The sequence below is a fragment of the Limanda limanda genome, chromosome 12 (genome assembly GCF_963576545.1).
Source record: "Limanda limanda chromosome 12, fLimLim1.1, whole genome shotgun sequence".
Lineage (NCBI taxonomy): Eukaryota > Metazoa > Chordata > Actinopteri > Pleuronectiformes > Pleuronectidae > Limanda > Limanda limanda.
The window spans coordinates 10,903,513-10,916,069 of NC_083647.1; the positions used below are offsets into that span (position 1 = coordinate 10,903,513).

Consider the following 12,557-nt stretch of genomic DNA (forward strand, 5'->3'; position numbering starts at 1 on the left):
TCAGTGAATCACCCAGTGTGACTGAGCTAAATTGGTCAATAGCAATTTATAGATCAGAGACAGATTGTTGTGCATTCATGTCCGATGTGTGTCTTCATTTTACTTTGGAGTGCCACAGCTTTAACAGATGCAGACAGTTCAGCCCAGAAACCCTCAGGATGTTTTTGACACATAAGAAAATCATCAGAAAACTGAGATAATGCCCACCACTAAAGTAATAAAATAATAAAAAAAGTCAGACAAGTACTCCTTTATATCAATCCAGAGTAAAGAGGTGTATCTCAAGAAAGGCAGAGGGGAACTGCAGGGACTTGGATCAGGTTGATTTTCCTCAGTTGTCCAGTAGAGACGCCCCCTAGTGTTCAGATTGTCCCACAGTTTCGTTTCACAGGAAACCTTCATGACGTGGAGACTGCTCACAACAGAGTAAACAGCAGACAGGAGAGCAGAGAAAAAGCCATGGACCCCTGTGAGTATCACTCTTTCTTTGACTATACTGAAACTTTATTTTAGAAAATCCACACCTATATGTAGCCTCATGTTTCACTTTATTAATAAAAGTATGTAACAAGTCTGTAAAGTTCAGCTGTAATAAGATGACATTTTATTTGTGTGTTTCAGTGACAGCTGCAGCAATTGGAGCAGGTACTACATTAATAGATATGAAATAACAATAGCAACAAATAACAACAATAATAATGAAGGCTCCATCTCTGCTGTGTTCTTGTCCAGGTGCCGTAGTGGCTGTGATGGCGGCCCCTGTTGTTCTGGGGGTCGCAGGTTTCACCGCAGCTGGAGTGGCAGCAGGCTCCACGGCTGCTAGTATGATGTCGGCTGCTGCAGTGGCTAACGGAGGTGCCGTGGCAGCAGGAAGTGCAGTGGCTGTTCTTCAATCCGCAGGTAAACAGTAGATGGTTCATTTTGGTTTGAACTGTGGTCCTTTTTATGTGTAAACTATCCATCTGTCTGTCTGTCTGTCTGAAGCAGTCTTTAGGTCGAATAAAGATATTACTGTATACACTGTAGTGTTGTGATAGTATTGGTATTGCTTTATCTGTAGCTTGATAAAATGTACTGTTCCTCTTATGTGTGTGTGTCACTGTAGGTGTGGTTGGTCTGTCGGGGGTCGCAACTGCAGCTGTGGGCAGCATTGGAGCAGCTGGGGGTTACGTGGCAAGCCTCTTTTTCTAAATAATCAACAATTGGTTATCCTGTTAATCTGATGAAGCAAGTGATGAAGCAGCATGTTTATGTTCTGAAATGTTTGGAAAGTTGTCTGGTTTGCAGTCACCTGACATGATGTTTCATTGTTTGAATCTTACATCTTCGTAAATAAAAGCAACCGGGTTAAAAAACATTTGAAAGACTTCACTTGTTCATTGTCCTTTTTAGTTGAAGTATCTATTTACCTACCAGTGTATCATAACACTGTTGTGATTTATAAACATGAATATGTACTGTAATATTGTATTTAGGCACTTGTGTACATTACAATAACTTTAATATGTTTATTAAAGGTCCAGTGTGTAAGATCTAGGTGAAAGGGATCTACTGGCCGAAACTTAATATAAAGTGATCCTAGTGATGTTCTCACCAGTGTGTTTCATCTAAATTGTAGGAATTGTTGTTTTCTTTACCCCCGAATGAGCCTTTTATATTTATATCAGGAGCGGGTCCTCTTTACGGAGGCTGCCATGTTTTTCACAGAACTTAACACCTTTTGAGTTTTTATGACGGATGAAGGCCACAGGTTCTTTCTAATGTTTGGAAGAGGATGGTGAGGTGAGGGGTATTCAGCTGCAATATAAAAGCTCACCACTAGATGTCACTAATACTACACACTGAACTGTTAATATGTATTTGGGGGTGCCACAACCTTCATGGCCAAATTTTTTGTTTCTTCAGTGACATAGAGAAATGTTTGTCCTGACTGCAGTCACAACTAAACTCTTAAACATGTCTTATACCATTCTAAAGTCCCGGCTGAGGACCAAAAGCAGCTGGGTCTTCTCTGTCAGGGCTCCCAATCTGAGGACATCTATCTGTCAAACTCCTTATCCTCTTTAAAATTCGAAGTTGGGGACAAAGTAATTGTCAAAGATGAAGAGAATTCCAGAAACGAGGGTCTGCACAGCTAAAGGCTCTAGACCCCATAGAAAAAAAGGAAGATCGGAGAGGACGGGTAGGTATGTATTTAAGAAGAAAGTCTGAGAGGTGCAGAAGCTATGGAGAGCCTTCAGGTAAAAAGGAGAATCCTGTACTCAGTGTGATGTTTGTTAGGGAGTCAGTGTAGTTGGAGGACAGGGCTGATGTGTTTTATGGAATTGGTTCTGATGATGAACTGGGCCACTGCGTTCTGAACTAATTGGATGTAATCAGTTGATGAGAGTAACAATGTTGGTGAAGGATAAATGAAGTAGGTGATGGACATGTGACTAACTGGAACAGCCACTTTATTTTTCATTTGCAATCTTAAAACACATTCATGAAAAACAGCCACATTCACCAACAACGTACGAGGCTGACAAGAAAGTTGATGTTAAACAAGGAGAAAAAGGCTCCAGTTTTTAAAGTACATAGATGAGCAGTGAAGTGATAAAACTGTAGAGGCTTCATGGTGATATTGCGTGAAATGACTGAGTGCATGTGTTCAGTGCAGCTGTGTAGCACAGGTCAGGCTCCATTCAGACTCACTCTTTATCAAAAACAGTCCAGAGTCTCTAGATGTTTCCTCCTGATCTGAAACCTGGCCTCCAAGCTAATATTGTTGAGAATGTGCAGATGTCAGCTCTCAGTTCTGTTTGATTTTAAGGATACTTTTTACCTCTGACAAGGAGGTTTAGCTTTCACCCCTGTTGGCTTGTTTGCTTGATCGTCTGGGGAAGTATAACACATTTTGTTTAAATGTAAAAATGTAAGCATTATGACTTAGAAAGCAGATATCTGCCAAAGTATCAGCGATACAGCCCAGTTATGTTTAAATAATTATTTCATTACAATCAGACAAGCTATACTTTAATTGTACACTGGTGCTTTTGTGAAAAACGTCCTTCCTTTGTTTAAGTAGCGTTAGTTCTGCCATGTTCATTTTCCTAAGCAGTCCAGTAGAGACGCCCCCTAGTGTTCAGATTGTCCCACAGTTTCGTTTCTGAGGAAACGTTCATGAAGCGTATAAATACCAGTCCAGCTTGAGGCTGATCACAACAGAGGAAAAACACAGCAGAGAGGAGAGCAAAGAAAAAACCATGGGACTTTGTGAGTACCACTCTTCCTCTGACTACTGAAACATTATTTTCGAAATTCAACCCCTATATGTAGCATCATGTTTCAATTTATTAATAAAAGTATGTAATACAAGTCTGTAAAGTTCAGCTGTAATAAGATGACATTTTATTCGTGTGTTTCAGTGACAGCTGCAGCAATTGGAGCAGGTACTACATTAATAGATATGAAATAACAATAGCAACAAATAACAACAATAATGATGAAGGCTCCATCTCTGCTGTGTTCTTGTCCAGGTGCAGCGGGGACTGTGATGGCGGCCCCACTTGTTCTGGGGCTCGTAGGTTTCACCTCAGCTGGAATTGCAGCAGGCTCACTGGCTGCTAGTATGATGTCAGCTTCTGCAGTGGCTAGCGGAGGTGGAGTGGTAGCTGGAGGTGCAGTGGCTGTTCTTCAATCAATAGGTAAACAGCAGATGGTTTCCCATGGTTTGAGCTGTGTCCTTGGGTGGATATCTTTTAAATCTTGAAGTGTTTCTTGCAATGTTTCCAACTTTTCTAATCCGCTTAACATCTGCTGTACCATAATTTACATGGTTAATCTAATGCTTATGTTTTCTATTGTTTCGTTTATCTATGATCAAATCTGTATTTATATTTGGTTTCAGTAGACAGTTAATTTTGTTACCTTATTCTAGTTCTCTACCTCAAATTTTCAATCGTCTGATACTTACAATATATTTTATGCAAATATCTCCATTAAAACATATGTGACAGCTTTGTAGTAGTTCTGATGGCCAGATTATCATTTCATTTGATATCACTGTATACACTGAAGTGTGATGATAGTATTGGTATTGCTTTCTCTATAACTTGATAAAATGTACTGATCATCCAATGTGTGTGTGTCACTGTAGGTGCTGTTGGTCTGTCGGGGGGCGCTGCAGCTGCGAGCGGCGGGGTGGGGTTGTTGTTAGGCCTCCTTATATGAATATTAATAATAATAATATAATAATATCTGAATAATCAACAATTGGTTATCCTGTTACTCTAATGAAGCAAGTGATGAAGCAGCATGTTTATGTTCTGAAATGTTTGGATAGTTGTCTGGTTTGCAGTTACCTGACATGATGTTTCATTGTTTGAATCTTACATCTCAGAAAATAAAAGCAACCGTGTTAAAACACATTTAAAAGAGTTGACTGGTTCATTGTCCTTTTAAGTTGAAGTATCTATTTATCTACCAGTGTAACATAACACTGTTGTGATTTATAAACATGAATATGTACTGTGATATTGTATTTAGAATCATTTTAATACATTTGTTAAAGGTCCAGTGTGCAAGATCTAGGTGAAAGGGATCTACTGGCAGAAACTGAATATAAAGTGATCCTAGTGATGTTCTCACCAGTGTGTTTCATCTAAATTGTAGGAATTGTTTTCTTTACCCCGAATGAGCCTTTTATATTTACATCAGGAGAGGGTCCTCTTTACAGAGGCCGCCAAGTTTTTCACAGTTCACCAGACTAGACAAACTAAACACCTTTTGAGTTGGTTCTCTCTCATGTTTGGAAGAGGGGGGTGAGGTGAGGGGTATTGAGCTGCATCTGAAACATCACCATTAGATGTCACTAAATTCTACTCACTGAACTGTAAGTATTTACTGGAGGTGCCACAACCTTCAAGGGCAAAACCTTCTTTTCTTCAGGGACACAGGCACACAGTTCACCTTCTCTTCATTGGTCCCTGTATGTTTTAGAATTGATTTTAAGATTTTACTGATCACTTTTAAATCAGGCCAGGGTCTGAGCCCAAGCTACATCACAGAATTACTGCCCCCTTATGTGCCTTAACACAGCATTAGATCCTCAGGTGGAACCCTGCTGACTGTTCCAAACAAAAGGTGTCCCTGCTGTTGCCATCAGGGCCCCTCAGCCTTGGAACGGCCTGAGGAGATAAGGCTTGCAGAGTCAGTGACTTCTTTTAAGTCACTTCTTAAAACCCATTTTTATAAACTTGCTTTCATGTGATTTGATTGCTTTTACGTGATCAAGTTTATATTTACCTTTCTAATATTGTTGTCAAAGGACTTTGCAAAATCTGTTTTTAAAAAGTGTTATATAAATAAAGTTTATTTTTTATTATAGGTGGAGATGGCTAGCCTGGGTGACAGACGAACTTAGCCCCGCCCACAACATTTGAGGTCGGGAAGTTCGGTCTGGCATTGCTCCGTTGGGGAGAAACTATGGCCGAACCGAAGCGGTTCAAACCAATCAAATTGTCAGGGCGGGCTTTATACGATGATGGACAGATGATCAACAGTAACGTAATCAACCACGTCACCAAAGAGCGCTTGGGTTAGCATCGGTGCTGCGCCTCTTCAGGAACTGACCAGGAAGTATACTTGGTTAGAAGGAGAGAGAGCGAGAGAGCATGCATCTTGCAAGTAGGGATGGGCATAATTAAACGACGATCGATTAATTGATCATGTAGAATTAGTTTTGCATCGATAAAACTATCGCATGTTTGCTATGTAGCAGGAGGTCGTTATATCCGAGTTTTCCTGAACGCAGCACACCGAGGATAAGCAGCTGGAGGCAGCAACCCGGAGCTAGTCTCCGCTGCTCGGCTTCACGCCCGCACACGGACCGTCAGTTCACGGGGAAGGGAACCCGGGCAGACCCGGGTCTGGGTGAGGAGTTCTGGGAGTGAGGACATGACAACAACCGGACTGAGAGGTGCTCCAAATCGAGCTAGCTCTCAGCAGCTAGCTGCTCTCTCAGTGGGGCTTAGGAGTACAGCAGCGCATATTTACAAGTGTAACCATTGAACGGATCCCGTTTAACTGCCACAAGAGTTGTTCATCTTGTAATAAAGATCTCAATGAAGAAAAACGCTGTGTTTTTTTGTTTTTTTTTTACCATGGTATCGAAATTGGCATCGAGAATCGTGTTATTTTACTGGTATTGGCACAGAATACTGATTTTTTTGTATCGTGATACCCCTACTTACAAATGGTAAGAGAAAGTCTTGACTGTCTGACACATGTCGCTTTACTTACGTCACATACTACGTTGCTCTGATTGGTTGTAGGTCTATCCAATTGAGCGAAGAGGCATTTCTTTTCCTGGTTCGGTTGAAACACGCCCCATAATCACAGCCCAATGGAGCAGTATCAGACTCATATTCTGACTAGAATTATGAGTCTGACAACGTCAGGCTAGGAGATGGCAGTTGTGTACAATAACTTTAATATATTTGTTAAAGGTCTAAGATCTAGGTGAAAGGGATCTACTGGCAGAAACTGAATATAAAGTGATCCTAGTGATGTTCTCACCAGTGTGTTTCATCTAAATTGTAGGAATTGTTGTTTTCTTTACCCCCGAATGAGCCTTTTATATTTACATCAGGAGTGGGTCCTCTTTACGGAGGCCGCCATGTTTTTCACAGAAGCCCAGACTGGACAAACTTAACACCTTTTGAGTTTTTATGACGGATGAAGGCCACAGGTTCTCTCTAATGTTTGGAAGAGGATGGTGAGGTGAGGGGTATTCAGCTGCAATATAAAAGCTCACCACTAGATGTCCCTAATACCTCACACTAAACTGTTAATATTTATTGGGAGGTGCCACAACCTTCATGGCCAAAAAGTTTGTTTCGTCAGTGACATAGAGAAAAGTTTGTCCTGACTGCAGTCACAACAAAACTCTTAAACATATCTTATATTTACTCTTGTTATCATCAGTTTAGATGTTAAATCAAAGGCCCTGCTCACCATTCCAAAGTCCCGGCTGAGGACGAAAGCCAGCTGGGTCTTTTCTGTCAGGGCTCCCAATCTGAGGACATCTATCTGTCAAACTCCTTATCCTCTTTTAAATCTCTCTTTGAGACACATTTTTATAGGAGGGATTTCTCCTAGTTCTTATCTTACTATCTATTTTCATCATTTTATAATCATTTTACTGGTTTCTCATCTGTGACACCTTTTATTTCTTCATCTGTGCTCTAATGATGTGATTTTCCAATTGCTTTTTATTTTTTTCCTATTGTCTACCCTATTTCTAACTAGTAAAGCACCTTGTAACTGTGTTTTAAAATGTGCTGTATAAAACAAAATATTATTGTTATTAATGGAAAAATAAGAATAAATAAACAATATAAAAAACAAAACGTCATACAGGGCATTTCCGAACAGAATAAACCAGTCTAAAATGGAGAGGTTTGAGGTGGGATTTGAAGTTGGGGACAAAGTAATTGTCAAAGATGAAGAGAGTTCCAGAAACAAGGGGCTGCACAGCTAAAGGCTCTAGACCCCATAGAAAAAAAGGAAGATCGGAGAGGACGGGTAGGTATGTATGTAAGAAGAAAGTCTGAGAGGTGCAGAAGTTATGGAGAGCTTTCAGGTAAGAAGGAGAATCCTATGATCAGTGTGATGTTTGATAGGGAGTCAGTGTAGTTGGAGGACAGGGCTGATGTGTTCTATGGAAGTGGTTCTGGTGATGAACTGGGCCACTGCGTTCTGAACTAATTGGATTAATCAGTTGATGAGAGTAACAAGGCTGGTGAAGGATAAATGAAGTAGGTGATGGACATGTGACTAACTAGAACATACACTTTATTTTTCATTTGCAATTTTCAGAGGTGTGGACTCGAGTCACATGACTTGGACTCGAGTCAGACTCGAGTCATGAATTTGATGACTTTAGACTCGACTTGACAAAATGTAAAGAGACTTGCAACTCGACTTGGACTTGGACATCAATGACTCGTGACTTCACTTGGATTTGAGCCTTTTGACTTGATAAGACTTGCTCCATTCCCCAAAACCAAAAGATTAAAAAGTATGTTAGTAGGGAACGCTCTGTATGTTTCATTTTGTATGTGTGCGTCAGGGGTGTAAAGTAACGAAAGGCAAGGCAATTCTCACTGCAGTGGTAGATGCTGCATAGAGTGGATGGCGTTCCCTAACGTGCACATTCAACATATGAAAACTGATCGTAAGGTTCACTGTTCGCGAAAAATATGCGACATGCACAACACTGCACAGGGATCCACTGCGGAGGGGCTGCAGAGCCGCGGGTTGCAGACCCCTGGCTACGGCGAAAGAGCGATTTGTTTACTGCTCCGCCGTTAAAGAGATGCGGACGTCAAAACATTAGTTCGGTTATAATATTAGATCCGCCTCATTTTCTATCCTCCCGGTCCCGCGCCTGTTATGCCTCCGCGCCGCACCGGCGGGGCGCACCACACAGTGTGAGAATCACTGCGCTACACAGGGGCGGCCCTAGCATATTTGGGGCTCTATGCAAGAGCCCCCCCCCCCCCCCCCCAACAAAAAAAAGTTGAAAAACGGAATTGCAACTTTCAGACGGTATTTTGCCCTGTAAGACTGCATTTCATTTCAAATAAACACAACAACGATCACAACGACATGGTGCAAGCATTCTTTTTAAACAGCGTCTCTCCTCAGGAGAAGGAAAACAATACGTAATGTTTCAGCTTGACCTCAGATAATATGAACGTGTTTACCGTTCAAATTCATTATTTGTCATTAAGTTGCGTTTAGTTCAACGTTCTCATAAAAATGAACGTGTTCAATGAACGCGTTCTTTTGAACTCGTTCATGGACAACACTGCCTGAAACTCAATAGCCTACTGGCCGCCTGCGGGTGACTCTTCAGCTGTGCTGGATTGCTGTTCACTGCAAAGTGAACCCGGATGAGGTCTACTCACCTTGAAAATCAGCTGCTGCTCAAACTCAACAAGTTTGTAGACTAGTGCTCTAAAGGTGGACCAAAGATTAACCAAAAGTTTAGATATACAGTGGGACAGCGGCATTTTAACTTTTTATTTTAGCTGTCATGTGGTTCATGTCTTGACATGTCCTCCCAAAAGTTTTTAAATGTTGTGTTGACATGTTAAATGTTTAATGTTTGATATGTTTAATGTCATTGCACTTAAATAACTGTTTTTGGATTGGATTTATGAGCCTTTTTTGCACTGCATAGGAGCGGCCCCCGCAAGTGCAATTTCAATTGCACTTGTTTTAATAAATAAATACAGATTTTAAAAGCATACACGATCTGTGTAAATATATTATTACTCTGTGATCAAAAGGACTTGAAAGGACTCGAAACTCAAACTGCAGGACTTGGACTTGACTTGAGACTTGTCAGTCTTGACTTTGGACTTGACTCGGGACTTGCCTGCCTTGACTTGGGACTTGACTCAGGACTTGAGGGCAAAGACTTGAGACTTACTTGGTCCCACCTCTGGCAATTTTAAAAATACATTCATGTAAAACAGCCACATTCACCAACAACGTACAAGGCTGACAAGAAAATTGAACTCAAACAACAACGAAAAAAAGGCTCCAGTTTTTAAAGTACACAGATGAGCAGTGAAGTGATAAAACCGTAGAAGCCTCACTGAGTGCATGTCTTCAGTGCAGCCGTGTAGCACAGGTCAGGCTCCATTCAGAGTCACTCTTTATCAAATTGTCCATAGTCACTAGATGTTTCCTCCTGATCTGAAACCTGGCTTCTCAGCTAATACTGTTTAGAATGTGTAGATTTCATCCCTCAGTTTAATGATACTTTTTACCTCTGACAAGGAGGTTTTGTTTTCACCCCTGTCGGCTTTTTTGTTTGATCGTCTGGGAAAGAATAACACTTTTTGTTTACATGTAAAAATATTAGCATTATGATATAAAGAGCAAGGAAAATAATAGAATTACTGATTCATTTTCCACACCTTTGTTTCCAGTTGGATGGATCTCATCAGTTTCATTTTCCTCAGCAGTCCAGAGGAGATGACGTGACTATATGTCACTGCCCTTTGGTCAGATTGTCCCACAGTTTCGTTTCTGAGGAAACCTTCATGCACTGTATAAATACCAGTCCAGCTTGAGGCTGCTCACAACAGAGGAAAAACACAGCAGAGAAGAGACCAAAGAAAAAAGCATGGATCCTGGTGAGTACCACTCTTCCTCTGAATATACTGAAACACTCTTTTAGTAAATCCACACCTATATGGAGCATCATGTTTCGTAAAATGTATTATCACATAATGGATTACATAAAGCATGTAATACAAGTCTGTAAAGCTTCGCTCTAAGAAGATGCAATTTTATTCTTGTGTTTCAGTGTCAAGAGCAGCAGTTGGAGCAGGTTAGACATTAAAGGGACTCTTACCTTTGTTGCATTTTTACACTTTTTGTGGATAAGGTTAAATTGGTATTAATAAGGTAATGACACTCTAAAATGCAAGACAGACCCACCAGGAGTTAAAGCAAACAATTATTTCACTCTCGTAATATTTAGTGAAAACTTTAACCAATAAAATTCTTCGGACCGAAGGACCTTATTGGCCGACAGACCTGTCTGTTTGCTGCATGGACATGCAGGTTTTCCGTCTGCTTCTTGTGGCGCATTCGGGCCCGCGTCATCAAGGCGCGTCCTCAACTAGAGGGTTTGTTTTGATTCCACGGCAGACAGTAGCGAGTAGCGACCGTAGCGACTGACGATGGCAGACCAAAGTGGTCCACGGCGTACTGAAACAGCCGCTCCCAGGGGGAAAAACAAAAGAAAAAACACCGCGGATGGGAACGAGGGGGTGGGGCATTGGAGGAAGGCGGGATGATTCGAATGTGCTGTAATTCTCAAATGCAACAAAGGTAAGAGTCCCTTTAATAGACATGCAATAACAATAATAATGATAAAAACAATAACAATAGCAAAAATCACAATAACAACAATAATAAAGGCTTCATATCTGTTGTGTTCAGCAGTGGCTAAGGGTTCTACCCCTGGTGCTCTGGGGCCCGCAGGTTTCACCTCAGGTGGAATTAAAGCAGGCTCAACGGCTGCTAAAATGATGTCGGCTTCTGCAGTGGCTGGAAGAGGTGGAGTGGGATCAGGAAGTCTGGTGTCTGTTTGTCAATCAAAAGGTAAACAGTAGATGGTTCATTTTGGTTTGAACTGTGTCCTTGGGTGGATAACTTCTATATCTTAAGTGTTTCTTGCACTGTTTTCACCTTTTATAATCCACTTAACATCTGTGATAGTATTAGTATTGCTTTCTCTGTCGCTTGATAAAATGTACTGATCATCCAATGTGTGTGTGTCCCTGTAGGTGCGTCTGGTGGGTCAAAGCGCAACAAGTGAAGCTGCCAATGATGAAGCAGCTGGGAGGTGGTTGGAAAGCCTCTTTTGCTGAATAATCAACAATTGGTTTTCCTGTTAATCTGATGAAGCAAGTGATGAAGCAGCATGTTTATGTCCTAAAATGTTTGGAAAGTTTTCTGGTTTGCAGTTACCTGTCATGATGTTTCATTATTTGAATCTTACATCTCCGAAAATAAAAGCAACCGAGTTAAAACACATTTGAAAGAGTTGACTGGTTCATTGTCCTTTTTACTTGAAGTATCTATTTACCTACCAGTGTATCATGACACTGTTGTGATTTATAATCATGAATATGTACTGTAATATTGTATTTAGGCACTTGTGTACATTACAATAACTTCAATATGTTTATTCAAGGTCCAGTGTGTAAGATCTAGGTGAAAGGGATCTACTGGCAGAAACCGAATATAAAGTGATCCTAGTGATGTTCTCACCAGTGTGTTTCATCTCAATTGTAGAAATTATTGTTTTCTTTACCCCCGAATGAGCCTTTTATATTTATATCAGGAGTGGGTCCTCTTTACGGAGGCCGCCATGTTTTTCACAGTAGTCTGAACAAACTAAATACCTTTTGAGTTGTCATGTTAACTGAAGGTTACCACAGGTTCTCTCTCATGTTTGGAAGAGGAAGATGAGGTGAGGGGTATTCAGCTGCAACATGAAACTTCACCGCTAGATGTCATTAAAGTCTACACACTGAATATTTATTGGAGGTGCCACACCTTCAGGGCCAAAACTTTCTTTTCTTCAGTGACACAGTCAAGGTTCACCGTGATCACCATCTAGCAGGCTAATGTCTACTTCTGTTTTCCTGAGAACCACTGTGCACTATGTGTGCAGTTTGTACTTTTGGTGGTCTACACTGATCTCACTAGTCTTAAAATGCAGAATTACATCCTTGCTTCTCTTCATTGGTCCCTCTACATTTTAGAATTGATTATAGGATTTTACTGATCACTTTTAAAGCATGGCAGGGTCTGGCCCCAAGCTACATCACAGAATTACTGCCCCCTTATGTGCCTTAAGGCTCCATTATGCTTCTACGTATTCATGTCGCGGAGAGGGACGCACGAAGACCACGGACTAATTTGGATTTTTGCTTTTCCGACGACCGTCCGTCTGAATACAATTCACTGCCAGAACAGTAGGT

The 12,557-nt window shown here is 41.0% G+C and overlaps 2 protein-coding genes across 4 annotated transcripts; both read left to right on the plus strand.

Annotated features, from left to right (window-relative positions):
• Positions 1-25: 25 nt before the first annotated feature.
• LOC133015518 (interferon alpha-inducible protein 27-like protein 2B) lies at positions 26-4,409 on the plus strand. Of its 2 annotated transcripts, none has more exons than XM_061082740.1 (6): positions 26-469; positions 622-645; positions 733-900; positions 3,408-3,431; positions 3,519-3,686; positions 4,139-4,409. In XM_061082740.1, exons 1-6 carry the CDS (start codon positions 460-462, stop codon positions 4,210-4,212), a joined length of 468 nt encoding a protein of 155 aa, XP_060938723.1. In that variant the 5' UTR covers positions 26-459; the 3' UTR covers positions 4,213-4,409. The 2 variants fall into 2 exon arrangements, with proteins under 2 accessions (XP_060938723.1, XP_060938724.1); XM_061082741.1 differs by having other exon boundaries at positions 3,519-3,659.
• Positions 4,410-10,106: 5,697 nt separating this feature from the next.
• Positions 10,107-11,604, plus strand: LOC133015520 (interferon alpha-inducible protein 27-like protein 2). Of its 2 annotated transcripts, none has more exons than XM_061082744.1 (4): positions 10,107-10,193; positions 10,367-10,390; positions 11,011-11,169; positions 11,355-11,604. In XM_061082744.1, exons 1-4 carry the CDS (start codon positions 10,184-10,186, stop codon positions 11,384-11,386), a joined length of 225 nt encoding a protein of 74 aa, XP_060938727.1. In that variant the 5' UTR covers positions 10,107-10,183; the 3' UTR covers positions 11,387-11,604. The 2 variants fall into 2 exon arrangements, with proteins under 2 accessions (XP_060938727.1, XP_060938726.1); XM_061082743.1 differs by having other exon boundaries at positions 10,108-10,193; positions 11,008-11,169.
• Positions 11,605-12,557: the final 953 nt, after the last annotated feature.

Excerpts from the sequence above, each read along its gene's own strand:
- LOC133015520 (XM_061082743.1), top strand. Across the intron at positions 10,391-11,007 it reads AAGAGCAGCAGTTGGAGCAG|CAGTGGCTAAGGGTTCTACC; the intron begins GTTAGACATTAA and ends TGTTGTGTTCAG. Across the intron at positions 11,170-11,354 it reads GTCTGTTTGTCAATCAAAAG|GTGCGTCTGGTGGGTCAAAG; the intron begins GTAAACAGTAGA and ends GTGTCCCTGTAG.
- LOC133015518 (XM_061082740.1), top strand. Across the intron at positions 646-732 it reads AGCTGCAGCAATTGGAGCAG|GTGCCGTAGTGGCTGTGATG; the intron begins GTACTACATTAA and ends GTTCTTGTCCAG. Across the intron at positions 3,432-3,518 it reads AGCTGCAGCAATTGGAGCAG|GTGCAGCGGGGACTGTGATG; the intron begins GTACTACATTAA and ends GTTCTTGTCCAG.